The 15,320-nt window shown below is 37.3% G+C and overlaps 1 protein-coding gene across 1 annotated transcript; it reads right to left on the reverse strand.

Moving 5' to 3' along the window:
* Positions 1-13,164: 13,164 nt before the first annotated feature.
* Positions 13,165-14,136, reverse strand: LOC132558841 (uncharacterized). Its single transcript, XM_060223457.1, has one exon. It carries the CDS (start codon positions 14,134-14,136, stop codon positions 13,165-13,167), a length of 972 nt encoding a protein of 323 aa, XP_060079440.1.
* Positions 14,137-15,320: the final 1,184 nt, after the last annotated feature.

Genomic DNA, 15,320 nt, shown 5'->3' on the forward strand with positions numbered 1-15,320 from the left:
CAGTGTCCAGATCGAGAGTTACAGTGTCCAGATCGGAGAGTTACAGTGTCCGGATTAGAGAGATACAGTGTCCAGATTGGAGAGTTACAGTGTCCGGATTGGAGAGTTAAAGTGTCCGGATTGGACCGTTACAGTGTCCGGATTGGAGAGTTACAATCCGGATTGGAGAGTTACAGTGTCCAGATCGGAGAGTTACAGAGTCCGGATTAGAGAGAGTACTGACTTGGAGACAAATATTCCTGACAGGCAATGTTTGACTGTAAAGATAAATATCAAAAGTCCGGAATAGCACGGCAAACAGAACATCTTTATTTAGAGATACTAATCAATTATCCACAATAGCGAGACTCCACAGTAGACAGGAATAGCATTGTCTTGACTACCAGATTGTTTTTTTTCCCGATCAAATCGTCCGGACTGGTGAGGTTCCGCTGTAATATCGCCGCGCTGTCCATTATCTATAATATCTTTACGTTATATTTACTGGCTCTGCAATAAAACATCAGACTTGAACTCTCCCAAACATGTATCGATTTTACGTCAGCGTGAAAACAGTGGCTGTGTAGCCAAAATCTACAAACCACAAAGAAACCGTTTTGAAAATTAGGTTCTGCCATGCAATGTAATGACACCGATCTCTGATAAAGCTTATCTATATAGGTCATGTCAAACTTGGTGTACATATATTGTAGTACTTTGAAATAAAATTCCTGCTTTTAAGACATATATCAAATAATGAAATTAAGAAATGAATGGATGTCGATATCAATATTTTATACACGACGTTGATTTTTGGTCGTTTTTGTCGTTGACATTCGTTGTTTCTGTACGCGTTTGTTGTTTATAGTTGTTTTTACGAAGCTGCTTATGTAAGACGTTGCTGTGGTGAGGGCGCTGCTTTATACTTTCAATGGTTGTTGTTTTGATGGTGTATCTGAATGCTTTCGTTGGTTGTTTAGATGATGCTGCTGGTTGTCATTGGTTGTTGCGCTGGAAATGGTGCTTGTTGTCGAAGGGTTTGTTGTGATGGTTCTGCTGGTTGTCATTGGTTGTAAAGCTGGTAATGGTGCTTGTTGTCGAAGGGTTTGTTGTGATGGAGTTGCTGGTTGTCATTGGTTGTAAAGCTGGTAATGGTGCTTGTTGTCGAAGGTTGTTGTGATGGAGCTGGTGGATTTAAGTGGTTGTTGCGCTGGAAATGGTGCTTGTTGTCGAAGGGTTTGTTGTGATGGAGCTGGTGGATTTAAGTGGTTGTTGCGCTGGAAATGGTGCTTGTTGTCGAAGGGTTTGTTGTGATGGAGCTGGTGGATTTAAGTGGTTGTTGCGCTGGAAATGGTGCTTGTTGCGCTGGAAATGGTGCTTGTTGTCGAAGGGTTTGTTGTGATGGAGCTGGTGGATTTAAGTGGTTGTTGCGCTGGAAATGGTGCTTGTTGCGCTGGAAATGGTGCTTGTTGTCGAAGGGTTTGTTGTGATGGAGCTGGTGGATTTAAGTGGTTGTCGCGCTGGAAATGGTGCTTGTTGTCGAAGGGTTTGTTGTGATGGAGCTGGTGGATTTAAGTGGTTGTTGCGCTGGAAATGGTGCTTGTTGCGCTGGAAATGGTGCTTGTTGTCGAAGGGTTTGTTGTGATGGAGCTGGTGGATTTAAGTGGTTGTCGCGCTGGAAATGGTGCTTGTTGTCGAAGGGTTTGTTGTGATGGAGCTGGTGGATTTAAGTGGTTGTTGCGCTGGTAATGGTGCTTGTTGTCGAAGGGTTTGTTGTGATGGAGCTGGTGGATTTAAGTGGTTGTCGCGCTGGAAATGGTGCTTGTTGTCGAAGGGTTTGTTGTGATGGTGCTGCTGGTTGTCATTGGTTGTTGCGCTGATAATGTTGCTTGTTGTCGAAGGTTGTTGTGGTGATGGTGCTGATCGTCGTTTTCGTGCAGAAGGTATCATCGGTCTTCCCTGGTATTGTTGATAGAGCTTCTTGGTTGCAGATAACTGTTGCTGCTGGTGAAATATATCAGTTTATGACTCATAAAACAGTACATTATGAACAAACGGTCGACAGATTTTAGATTAACTTCAGCTACTCGCCAGATAATAACTGTAATACCTTGTACTTCTTTTGTTTATCATCCCTAACATCCACTCATAATGCAATCTAAATTATTGAGTTTTTAATCACATTTCAAAAGTTTATAAAGAAAAGAAGAAATAACTTAAAAAACAAAAATTAACAAATAAAAACGGATTTCTTTGATTTTTTATTTAAACATATTTTTATTTTGAATTTATTATAGACATCATGATTTGTCTCAAGATTTCCAACTTCTGTTTAACAGCGATGCATTGTTACTCTGGTGAAACTCGTACCTAATAACTCAAAATCGGTGAATGCATCTGGTTCTGTTGCTAACATGAACGTTACACAGGACGGATTCCAGTTTCAGTTTAAACACAAACGGCTATATTCACGACCACCAAAGCAGATTGCTTATTCTTAAGAATATTGTATCATTTATTAATTTCTTTTCTCATTTTTCATCACGTTTCTATGAAATTAGATCACCATTTCTTTCATGGCGCTGTGTTAATATGATTTTTGAATTATTTTACTATCAAACATTAAGATATGCATTTGGGATCTGGTTGAAGTTTATTACATTGATTTCTTTCTTTCCGACAAATAACGATTTTGTATTAGTAGACGCCATTGTGTAATATATTACCACGAGACTCATAGATGGCTGCTGATAAAATCACTAATTTGTTTTATAAAGGTTTACAGGAAAAAGTCATTCAAGCATGAAAAATGCAACATAAACAATAGTGTAAAGTGCCCACATGTCAGTGATGACGTCACCCATTGACTGGCGTTACATGTTGGTATCAATTTGCATTTTGTGCACACTATACGTTGTAACTAGACAGACAGCAGGTGTGCACGTGTTTTATTATTGATATAGTGGCTGTTGTCGGGTAAAACATCCGCTCTGATAATAGGCCTCTTATATTGCACATTAACAGCTTTTTGGCTGAAATATTATTTCGTCAAATGTCGCTTAATTTTATTTACAGGTTCAATGTCTGTGTTTTTGTTTTAAAGAATGGTTGTTCATCATAAATGATAAATTTAAATGTCAGACATGTAAAAATATAACCATATATCAAATTTACATTGAATATATATAATGGAGGGATCTGGTGATTTACACACACATGTGTCCTTCCATGAATAAAGGTTTAGATATATCTTTTGTGACCTAAGATTATTTTCTAGATTCCACATCTTTATCCGAACTCTGTCCATGCTTACTGCAATTTGACACTTTAACATCGTCCATCCGTTAAAAGAAAACAAAAACAAAACAAACAAAAAAAAAAAAAAAAAAAAACGACAACAAAATACACACTTGGTTCATTTCGTCGAACTTTACGGAAATTCCCGAAAATAATATTGACACCATTCCCAGAGAGAGTATCCTATCAACGTGCACGGCCATAATGTCACTCAACAAAACAATTTGATCTCAATACATACTTCATTGTTTTCAATGATTGTACATAGAAACCTAGTAAAACCTGATTTCGTGTTCTCGAGCATGCGCATACTTACTGTAGGATTAACGTTGTCATGATGTTGTTAAGTATTGCAAATACTGCCGGTTAATGGGCAACACTCGCCACTCCAAAGCAATCAGAATAAAAAAATTGATATATTCAGAACATGTATCCACTCAAAGGAACGCGTGTGTACACAGCAATCAAAATATTTACCTAATCTCCGTTCACAATCTAAATTCATGGTGACTAAGTTTAGATTTTAGAAATTTCTACTTATCGTGAAGATTTGATTATAATTGAAGCCGTCAGACATGCAGGCTGATTAGTGTTTGTGTGATAAGGTTATAAATTACCTACTGTTCGATGAGTTCTTATTAATCACGGATTTCTCGGTATTTTATTATTATTAACAGCACGACGGTCGAGGTGTGTCGAGTAAATACCGACATATGATGTAGCCTGGATGAAATGGCCGTCGTTTATGTACATTATACAATAACGCTTTGACAGAACATATCTCGTTTTATTTACTCCTAATCTTTCAGGTACCAACAGCGTAACTTAAATAGACTTCTATGATGAATTTCCTTGGACAATCCGCCGTCAAACACTAAAACATTTTGTATCGTACCACAGTTCGCAGCGGGTGACCGTAAGTTCTTAAAAATGGGTGTTGTGGCGGTAATTACTGCATGCAAGCAGGATCATTGTGATTGTCAACTGACATTCAAGAAGAAGAATGTTGATCACGTATTGAACGGAAATCAAATGATGAATGTAAATTATGTGCGTTTATTTTTGTGTCTGGTACAGTACCCGTGCAAGTAACGAGGAAAGAATATGCCTGCTGTATCTCACTGCATGTCGTAAGAGGCGACTAACGTGGGTAATAGATCTGCTGTCCACGTTGAAGCACTCGTGATCGCGATGTTTTCCATCTCTCCTCTTTGATAACAAAAATTCAAGTAACTCCTACTAACAGACACCACACTAGCAAACAACTTCTATCAAACAATTAACATCAACCGACCAAGCAACTCCATTCAACCAATAAATACCAACAAGAAAAAGCAACTTCTATCAAACAAGTAACACCAACCAACCAACCAACCAAGCAACTTCAACCAAACAAGCATCCAGATCGAACCAAGAACCTCCAGACTAACCGAACAACAAGCCTACCTTTTGTAAATCAATCTCACCAACCAAACATACCCGATATAACGTGGTATACAGAACATCCCGAATCAAAAGGCACCAAAAGTCCAAAGACAGGATAACGTGCACAGTACTAGGTTTATCATAGCATATGGATAGACTTTATATAATCAGTGCAAATAGTCTTATAGCAGAAGAGAAATTGTATATAACGTTGTCATTGACGAAAAAGTTATATATTATATTTCCTTTCTATAAGTTGTGGATCTCTGTCGTATATGAAAAAGCAACATTTTTAACACTGGCGTAAATATCTATACTTGATTTCTATAAATTGCGGATTTCTGTTGTATATGAAAAAGCAATTTTAACACTGACGTCAATATATATACTTGATTTCTATAAGTTGCGAATTTCCGTAGAATACATACTTTTTTTTAAAAAAGAAATGTATTTATCATTGTCCCTTGAGACCGCAGTGTTTGTGACGTCACAGCGAGACCGTCTGTCATCAATATTTTAATATTCCCTTGAGAAAAAGACATCCTCATGACTTCCCAAATGATAATGTTTGGCAAGTTTTCTCTGCTAAGGGCGAAGGGACGAAGGGATACTTTTGTACCGACGGAGCTAATTATATGTACATGGTGATTCATCAGAGTAATGTGTATCGTACATAGTGTACCAAGATATACAATGTCATTTTAAATATAAATAACGAGGTTCGTTCAGCGAAACTCTCACTTTCCTCTGATTGATAGTCTTAAATTGTCGGGACAGAGCGACATGACCTTAATTTGGAAGATTGGACGTTTCACATGTTAAATAATGATGCACGTGTAGTGTCAGGTACATGTTCACGTGTAGAAATGGAACGTTTTGATGTAAATAATTTTTTAAAATAGCAGCGTTACTCGACGGTTTTATGTTTTTTTTTCAAACCTCGATACAATGTCTCTCGTTCATTATCCGCTTCCTTTACCACCAACAAATATTGATATTAAAAATTCAGGTAAGTTTTAATTAGAAAATTGTAGCAATTTAACGAAAACTTACTGGAGAAATAATGGCACTTTAAAGAGAATTAAATGTTAAATTTACTAAACCACGTATTTAAGAAACAACACGGGTTTGTTGATGTTTAAAACTAATTATATGCGGAGTAGTCAAACACATACTATCAGTACATATAGATGTATAAATTACTTACCTAAATAAAAAAATGAGTGACATCTGAACATAACAGAAATTAATGTCTCCTTTAATGCTACAGTGACGATCTAATGTTGTTCCAACGTACGGCCAATAGATTTCCAAAATGTTTTGTAGAATCAATTTTAATTATACTGCATAATTATCTTGTGTAAAACTACGTCAGAGAGGATTTACATAAAACAAACACATACGCATCTATATTAATATATATATACTTAAATGCATAGTATATTGAAGGGCATATTCAATGTCAAGCTGTCCCCTTATCAAGACAGATATTACATAAATTTCATCACACACATAGAACATAAAGTTTTATATCTAAATCGAGAGCGGTGGTGTTATAAATCTAAATCGAGAGCGGTGGTGTTATAAATCTAAATCGAGAGCGGTGGTATTTTAAATCTAAATCGAGAGCGGTTGTGTTTAGATATAAAACTTCGTGTTTGTTTTATGTTCTATGTAATTTATGTAATATTTGTGTCTTGATAAAGGGACAGCTTGGCTCGATAATTTGACAATTCGCTTGTCCGTACTGTTGCTATAACTTCATTGATTATATATATATATATATATAATATGAAATGTATTGCATTTATTTAAAGTAAACTTAAAAAAAAAAGAGATTTTATCAAGTATTTGTATCATGTAATTACATAATACAGTTTAATCGAGCTTTTTAAACCATACCAAGCATTGCATGCCTTTAGAAGTATTGTATTCGAGAGACCCGAGGTATGAGATTATCAACGATTATAAATTATCAACTTACAGTTAATTCCGGATTGTAAATGAAACCATAAATATTAATAAGACTCGTCTTAACAAAAGTAATTAGTTGGAAATGACAGACAGTTTTATACTTTTAAAAGCATTTAATAAATAAAAAATGAAAAGAATGATATAAAAATTTCATGAACTTAAGAGAATATATTTCACTCCGTCAAACTGTAAGAAGGTCCACCGATCATGTTACATTTCTGTGAGAGAAAAAGACAATCGAGTTTTTTTCATGCTTTTTATCCCTGGGTCACTCATGAGGTCAAGAAGAACAAATCAGCTGTATTATGTGTATGACACCCTATAGGGAACACACTATAGCCTATATAGTATCGTTACGAAGGTCCTGTTTAAAGGTTCCGGTTGTACTGTACCCAATCAAAGTATTACTTCACATATTAACTACGGTGTGGTGGGAGTTCTGCTGTCGATCGCCAGCTGTTTCCAGCAGACAAAAGCCAATCAAAATATGTACTTTTAAAATAAATTTCAATTGTAAACGCGGATAGGGGATTACTATATCAAATTACAACATTTACAATTACAAATATTGAATCTTGCTGGCGTTTTATATCCCTACTCATTATTCCGATAGTATATCAATAGCGATAGACTATACAGAAGTTTCTGTGTAACTGAAATTCTAATTACAACAGTTTTGACACAAACTTGTGGGTTGGACACATTGTAGTGAGTGTATTGATAATGTACTGAGACAGGTGTAACTGCTTTCCTAGGTTTACAGAATCTCTCTCGGAATGTTTTTGTAGGAATTACAATTCTGTCTAGAGGAAACTTTGACCGAAGATTGACTATATATTGTAATGAACAATTCTGTTCATTTGAGAATTCTAATTCATTCTGTTTGTTCAAATGGACGTATACAAAGCTTCGTGTGCGAGCTATAGTACACAGTTACTGGTTTAAATATTTATTTATCAAACTATAAAAACGGGATCGGTTACGTTCAGCAAGATAGCTATTGATTTTTCTCGACCTTTTATATCAATTTATATTCTTTATAAAATGTATCCATGTTTTTCTCTGCACAAAATCAAAACAGAATTTGACAAGTGTTTGTTATTTCCTGTCAACAAAATAACTGTACTTTATTTGTAAATTGGTTTTACTTTTCTCAAACGTCTGTGAATTGTAGGTCTAAACAGTCTACCTCCATCGCTACAAATCATGGAGATCACAAAATCGACACCTGCTCAACACTCGAAGTAAAACATTGGTCTTGTCGCTAGACATTCCGGTCTAACGAGAGTAGACATAGTGTGTGTAGTCAAATATTCCGGTCTAACGAGAGTAGACATAGTGTGTGTAGTCAAATATTCCGGTCTAACGAGAGTAGACATAGTGTGTGTAGTCAAACATTCCGGTCTAACGAGAGTAGACATAGTGTGTGTAGTCAAACATTCCGGTCTAACGAGAGTAGACATAGTGTGTGTAGTCAAACATTCCGGTCTAACGAGAGTAGACATAGTGTGTGTAGTCAGCAATCCGGTCTAACGAGAGTAGACATAGTGTGTGTAGTCAAACATTCCGGTCTAACGAGAGTAGACATAGTGTGTGTAGTCAAACATTCCGGTCTAACGAGAGTAGACATAGTGTGTGTAGTCAAACATTCCGGTCTAACGAGAGTAGACATAGTGTGTGTAGTCAAATATTCCGGTCTAACGAGAGTAGACATAGTGTGTGTAGTCAAACATTCCGGTCTATCGAGAGTAGACATAGTGTGTGTAGTCAAACATTCCGGTCTAACGAGAGCAGACATAGTGTGGTTAGTCAAACATTCCGGTCTAACGGGAGTAAACGTGGGTTGTGTCTTAAGAGGTTAAGCACATCCGTTGAAGCTAAATATTCAGGAAAAACGTAGTTGTACAGTCTAACTACCTTAGATAATACTTTTATGGGCAGACATTATGGTCTAGCAATGTAATTGTTCTGGTAACTCAATATTTCGGCCTACTGAGAGTAAACATCGTTTCTGTAGCTGAATTCTCCGGTCTTACGAGGGAAATATTGCATTCTTAACTAAATATTCCGATATAACGAAGGAAAACTGTGTGTCTGTAGTTAGATATTCCGAACTCATGAGGGTAAACATTGTTTCTGTAGTTAAACACTCCGGTTTAACGAAGGTAAGCATCGTTTCTATAGTTAGATAATTCGGATAAACGTGGATAGAAAATAATAGTTTCAGTGTGGATAGCCACACATTCTGCTCTTCTACTACAAGGCTAAGTACGTTATATAATTGATCTCTTTATCTTAGCTGAAAATGATTTTTCAAAGCTATTAATATTACCACACAATATGTTCAAATGTTCACGTTTTTAGATTTGAGGAGTAAAAAAATGAAAATATAAAATTATACACGAAAAAATTCGCCAGCTGCGTAAAATGTAAAACCAAGTTAAAAGGAAACATTTTGCCATGGTATTATATTTCAATGTACACCAGGACGATAATTAGATAATTACTAATACAAAAAAGTAAAAACCTTTCATTATCTCCCTCAAACACACAGACACTTCCTAAATTATGCACCAGTATACGAAAATTTGAAGCGTGCGGATCTGTAGTTTGATAAGTTGGCCGGGTTTGGTGTTCGTTTGCTGGCTGATTCGTGAGAATTATGATGTTTGCGGGGTTTTTTTTTCCGCTGGTCACTTTTTTCTGTACATTTGCTGGAATTAATTATAATTCGGTTGTTGTTTTGTCTTGCGTAGGATGTAGTTGTAATTTTGTTGTTGTGGTTTTGTTGTGTGTAGGGTGTATGTGTAGTTTGGTTGTTGTGGTTTTGTTGTGTGTAGGGTGTATGTGTAATTTTGTTGTTGTGGTTTTGTTGTGTGTAGGGTGTATGTGTAATTTTGTTGTTGTGGTTTTGTTGTGTGTAGGGTGTATGTGTAATTTTGTTGTTGTGGTTTTGTTGTGTGTAGGATGTAGTTGTAATTTTGTTGTTGTGGTTTTGTTGTGTGTAGGGTGTATGTGTAGTTTGGTTGTGGTGGTTTTGGTGTGTGTAGGTGTATGTGTAATTTTGTTGTTGTGGTTTTGTTGTGTGTAGGGTGTATGTGTAATTTTGTTGTGGTGGTTTTGTTGTGTGTAGGATGTAGTTGTAATTTTGTTGTTGTGGTTTTGTTGTGTGTAGGGTGATGTTGAATTTGGTTGTTGTGGTTTTGGTGTGTGTAGGGTGAAGTTGAATTTGGTTGTTGTGGTTTTGTGTGTAGGGTGTATGTGTAGTTTGGTTGTGATGGTTTTGTTGTGTGTAGGGTGTATGTGTAGTTTGGTTGTTGTGGTTTTGTTGTGTGTGTGTATGGAGTAGTTGCAGTTTGGCTATAAGCTACTTGAAATTGCAATTTACTTGTTTGCTAAGTGGAGTTCTAGCTTTATTACTTGATGAGTAAAATAATAATTGTTTGTTTTCTAGGTGGAGCTGTAGGTTGGTTAATTGGTGGGTAAAATCAGAGTTTGGTTGTTCGCTAGGTGGAGCTGTAGGTTGGTTAATTGGTGGGTAAAATCAGAGTTTGGTTGTTCGCTAGGTGGAGCTGTAGGTTAGTTAATTGGTGGGTAAAATCAGAGTTTGGTTGTTTGCTAGGTGGAGCTGTAGGTTAGTTAATTGGTGGGTAAAATCAGAGTTTGGTTGTTTGCTAGGTGGAGCTGTAGGTTGGTTAATTGGTGGGTAAAATCAGAGTTTGGTTGTTCGCTAGGTGGAGCTGTAGGTTGGTTAATTGGTGGGTAAAATCAGAGTTTGGCTGTTCGCTAGGTGGAGCTGTAGGTTGGTTAATTGGTGGGTAAAATCAGAGTTTGGTTGTTTGCTAGGTGGAGCTGTAGGTTAGTTAATTGGTGGGTAAAATCAGAGTTTGGTTGTTCGCTAGGTGGAGCTGTAGGTTAGTTAATTGGTGGGTAAAATCAGAGTTTGGTTGATTGGTGGGTGGAGCTGTAGGTTGTTAATTGGGTAAAATTAGAGTTTGGTTGTTTGCTAGGTGCAGCGGTAGGTTGGTTTGGATTAGATTGGAGTGACTGGTTCGCTAATGTCTCGGTAAAGTTTTAACAACATATATGTACCCCTTTCTAACAAGTCTCTCTTCCTTGATATTTGATACTGTGTATTTCATCACCAACCTGTTTGCAAAAGCATCTCAATTCATTAAGAATTTCGAATTAGCCGACGCCGATGTCAGAGCACTTTTCCATATCTATATATAAGACGGCCACGTCATATTGAGAATGTGAAAGCATTTATTGCAAAAACTTAATTAGGCAGTAGAATCATTGGGGAAAATATTGAAGTAAAATAATAAAACAAGATGAAAAAAGGCACGACAATTTTTACAACGAATCATACACATCCGTGCGCTCAAAATGCTTAAATTACGAACCTGTTATGCTTAGATAAACACAAACAATAGACATTAAGCACGATGAAAATCTTACTTTGTAGTTTTGTGTGTACAAACCAGACGGAAAGTTAAAGCAAATAAGCGATATTTAAAAATTCTAATTGTCAATAGTCATAAGTTAAAATGAAAAGACCAGTCGGAGACACAGATAGAGTTTTCACATAATTTCCCGTGCCCGGAGTTTTTAATACGGATGAAACACGACACTATCGTGGTGTTCCTGTCTTCATGATACCACTCCTTGTAGAAACCGCAGCCCGATGCGGCTATATTGTCATAACAAATAGATATCCACCTAGAAACTTTTCGTTTTACACAATAAAAAAATTGTGCACATAAAAAAGTACACACACGCCCACAGATATGTACAATATGTATGTGTCCAGCACCTGCGACTGAATAGAAATGGATTTCAAGAAATATTTTTTTTTAAAGTTATGTGATACAGAAACCACGCGACGGGCTCTCATAAAACCCAGCATTAGATAGCAACTTAACAATAACTTTTCAACAAATGAAACTCATTTCCAAACAATTCTTTCCGAACATATGGAAAGCCGTTGCCGTCAGCTTCTTACAAACAAATTTTTGGCGACTCATCGCGACTTCCATACATAAACAGAGTGGCGGAGTGTAGGGGTTTAATAAAATCGGATTATTTCATTACATAATCGTACATGACCAATAAATCAGTTGCAGTTTGTCGGATTAACGAACGTACGTTATCGAACAAAATTTTAATATTGGTCGGGTAATTTAAAAAACAAAAGCAAGATAAAAAACTTTCGATTTCCAGAATGCAGAAATTGAGTTATGCGCTCAATGCTACTTAACAATGGTTGATAGGTCTGATATCATTAACACAATAAAGCATTCAGCTTGTGCCCAATTCCCTTGTTCAAATTTATTTTGGCAATAAAATATGTTTAAACTAAAAAGCATTCAGCGATGATATGGATTTTGAAAATTGTAAATTATTCGATTCTTGTGAAATTTTAAGAAAGACAAATGAATTGGATCAAATACCAATAGAAACCGCACGGTTTCCACAAATAGCTGAATTTTTAATCTCATGAGCATTTCAGCTGTCTTGCATGCTTTCGACAAATTGAAATATCAAGTTGTCTGTGCGGAGAATATATTGCGGATTCCTTTATCTGGAAATCGTTAATCCGAAAATGTTGGTGAACGAAGACAAATATTTTCAATGAGCTTTCATTTTTATCGATCAATTATAGAAATATTGTAATTCCAGATATATATTTTCTTTCTTTCTTTTTCTTTCTTTCATGCTTTCTTGCTTTCTTTCTTTCTTCCTTTCTTTCTTGAATTTTCAAAATCATCAGCATTATTGAAAGTTCATGATGTAGAGCTACAGATTTTTGTTATCTACTGAGCAAGCTGTAAAAAGAGAAATATAAAAAGGGCATAGTCTAATTGTACGCTAAGACATATTCTTTGGCTGCTTAAAACCAAGCTTCACCTCAACCAACGTCTATAGTAAAAGTATTTCATAGCACCACGAGTTTAATCTATATACCTTACCGTTATACGTACGTAATAAGTAATCCAAAACGAAACAGTTCACGTACATACACCCGCGAAAAATCGGCGAGTGTATATATAGCACCTTTTCTGTAGTAACATTCGTTTTTTCGAATTTTAATTTTCCAACATCGATTCATGCGACATTGCATTCATTTAATCTTTCATGCGGCACAAATGTCGGATCTATCGATGTCAGGTAACAGACCTACTTTAACTTCAATAGTCCTCATCACGACGAGTTGCTATGCAGTATAAGTCTCTGAAATTCGAAAACAATGTCTAGAAGCGTTGTAGAGTATATGGACGCACAATACGGCGTAAAAAAGGAAGGAATATCCCATAATGCATCAGTACCACAACACGCACATCCTGTAAAATTTAAATTCACCAGTATTTCCGAATCAGCAGTAATCCATTTTCTCACTACATGCTTTACCACAACTATAATTTGAATCACACCTCTCATAACATACTTCACTTCTGGACTTTGTGCCAGAAAAGAGACATTTTCCTCTTAGACTACCGTTTCTCCCGCCCCATATTCCACACTATTGCTTTCCTGCACGTGATACAAATGACCAGTGTCCTCGATCCGTTTCCGGGCGATCTTCACCAGATTTCTCTCTTGAGATCCAATTGTTCGTTTGATCTGCTCGGACGTATCCTGAAAATCGAACACATCGCCTCTTTCGCTTATACGAATATTGTGTTCGATTTCAATCATATTTTTGCCTTGTAGAGCCTTGACTGGCGTAACTCGCCGAGTTAGTAGTTTGCCCACTTCCGCAAGCGCGTAATTTGAATCATTCTTACCTTCATTTTCCTCGTGACAGCTTGAGTACTCCGCGAGTGCGTAATACTGATCGGGATGATCTTGTATCTCCTGGAATGTACACGGCACACACACACATGCGGAGTTGATCTTACTGTGGAAAGTTGTCACGACCGTACTGTTCGCAAGACGCAAAAACCGTCTGTCTGATATTGATGGTCGATTATGTTCGACTTTGAGACAATTGTATTCCTGTATAACGTTCAGTTTGCCATGGTCGTGGCCGCACATGTCACACGGGCACGCGCTATACGTGACACCCACGCTCCGGGACTGAACTTCTTCTGTCCTTATCCGTCTTATCATGTGGTTTATGCCGTTAAATTTTTTCACAATTTCATCCAAATTTATCAGCAAGGATTCCTCGTCCCCTTCTGCATGCGAGACGACAGTTGCCTCCCCTTGGTTGTTGTTATGGAAGAGTTCCCGATCACATAGAGGGCAACACCATGCTGACAAAGGATATCGCGCAACATACCGGCGCACGCATTGGTGACAAAGCACGTGCCCGCACGGAAACGTGTCCGGGAATTGTGTAATTTCACGAGATTTTTCGTACTCCTCATGCCTATGCATGTGCGAGGGGGAATAATCCACCGGCTTCCCTCCGACACTGACGTCATATAATTGTAGTGTCCCATCTTCCCTTGCCATATCAAAGGGTTTCACTATTTAACTGTCGTGACCGAAATGTCTCCATACCGAAATTTCATTACGGCACTACTACCACATGTCCCGTGCACTGTTAACTACATAGTGAACGAAAGGTTTCTATCGATGGTGTTGTATGTGGCCGTATAGTTGCTTCTCTCGCCCTGTTGTGATAAATATATAATCGTACAGCCCATATATGTATGCGATATCTAAACAGCGCTGAAATACCCTCTGTGCATACATATATGTATTTAACAGCGCCCGGTGTCGACTGTGGGACAATATCACTTCACCGGTAAAACGGCTGGCCAGTCGATGTTAATCAACAATGCTTGCCATCCGGTCAGAACATAATATTTCTAATTCAATTCTCCTGTGTACACATCATGGTTCTATATTCCTAACCCTGGGGTTACACAGCACAGGTATAAACGTCTCCACGGCTCGCTCACCTTGATTGGAGTGGTTAGTTACCTGTATATTCGCTTATATTAGACGCCTACAGCACACAGCCATATGTCACCAGGGGCCCTATGGTATGATACATATAGTGAAGCAGTTCTGTAATGCTATATATATATAATTTTGCCTATGTTTAGTTGTAAGCCCATATCCATCATGCACTCCTTAAGTTGAATCACGGTGAACAACAATGAACACTTCAATCCTACTGTTTTGTATCCGAATTAATATTTTTGCAGCAATACCATTTGACTTTAAGGAAGTTTGTCAATTAAGTCCAATAATGCCTAGTATTGTAACAATCGAGTATCCATGTTCTAGCACGTGCTTCCACACAACCGTTTGCTGATCAATTGAGAAATACCACTGTTATAAGTTTTGCACCACGTTTCACAATAGTAACGTGAGTATATCATAATAACCATGTTAGCTTCGATTTAGTCTTGCAATAAAAAGCATTCTCATAGTATTTCACACGCAAAAAATGTATACAGAGAAGTTAATTGCTTAGTGAGCACGCGACCCCCGCAATTTCCGCCATTGGAAACCTGCGGACACACTTGATCCTTGATAGCTTATGTATCTATTTCCCTGGAAAGCGGCGAGTTGAAATCCAACCGTCTATATGTCGTTGTATATATGTATAGTTCCTGGGTGAAAAATCAAATAACATTAACTTCAAAACGTGCGTAAAAGTTGGCCTCTCCATCAGCCCTGTCACT

This window comes from Ylistrum balloti, unplaced genomic scaffold (assembly GCF_031769215.1).
Source record: "Ylistrum balloti isolate Yb309-2 unplaced genomic scaffold, AGI_CSIRO_Ybal_v1 Utg369662, whole genome shotgun sequence".
NCBI classification, from domain to species: domain Eukaryota; kingdom Metazoa; phylum Mollusca; class Bivalvia; order Pectinida; family Pectinidae; genus Ylistrum; species Ylistrum balloti.

Bases quoted from the DNA above. Each gene is read 5' to 3' on its own strand.
- LOC132558841 (XM_060223457.1), bottom strand. From the start codon at position 14,136: ATGGCAAGGGAAGATGGGACACTACAATTATATGACGTCAGTGTCGGA.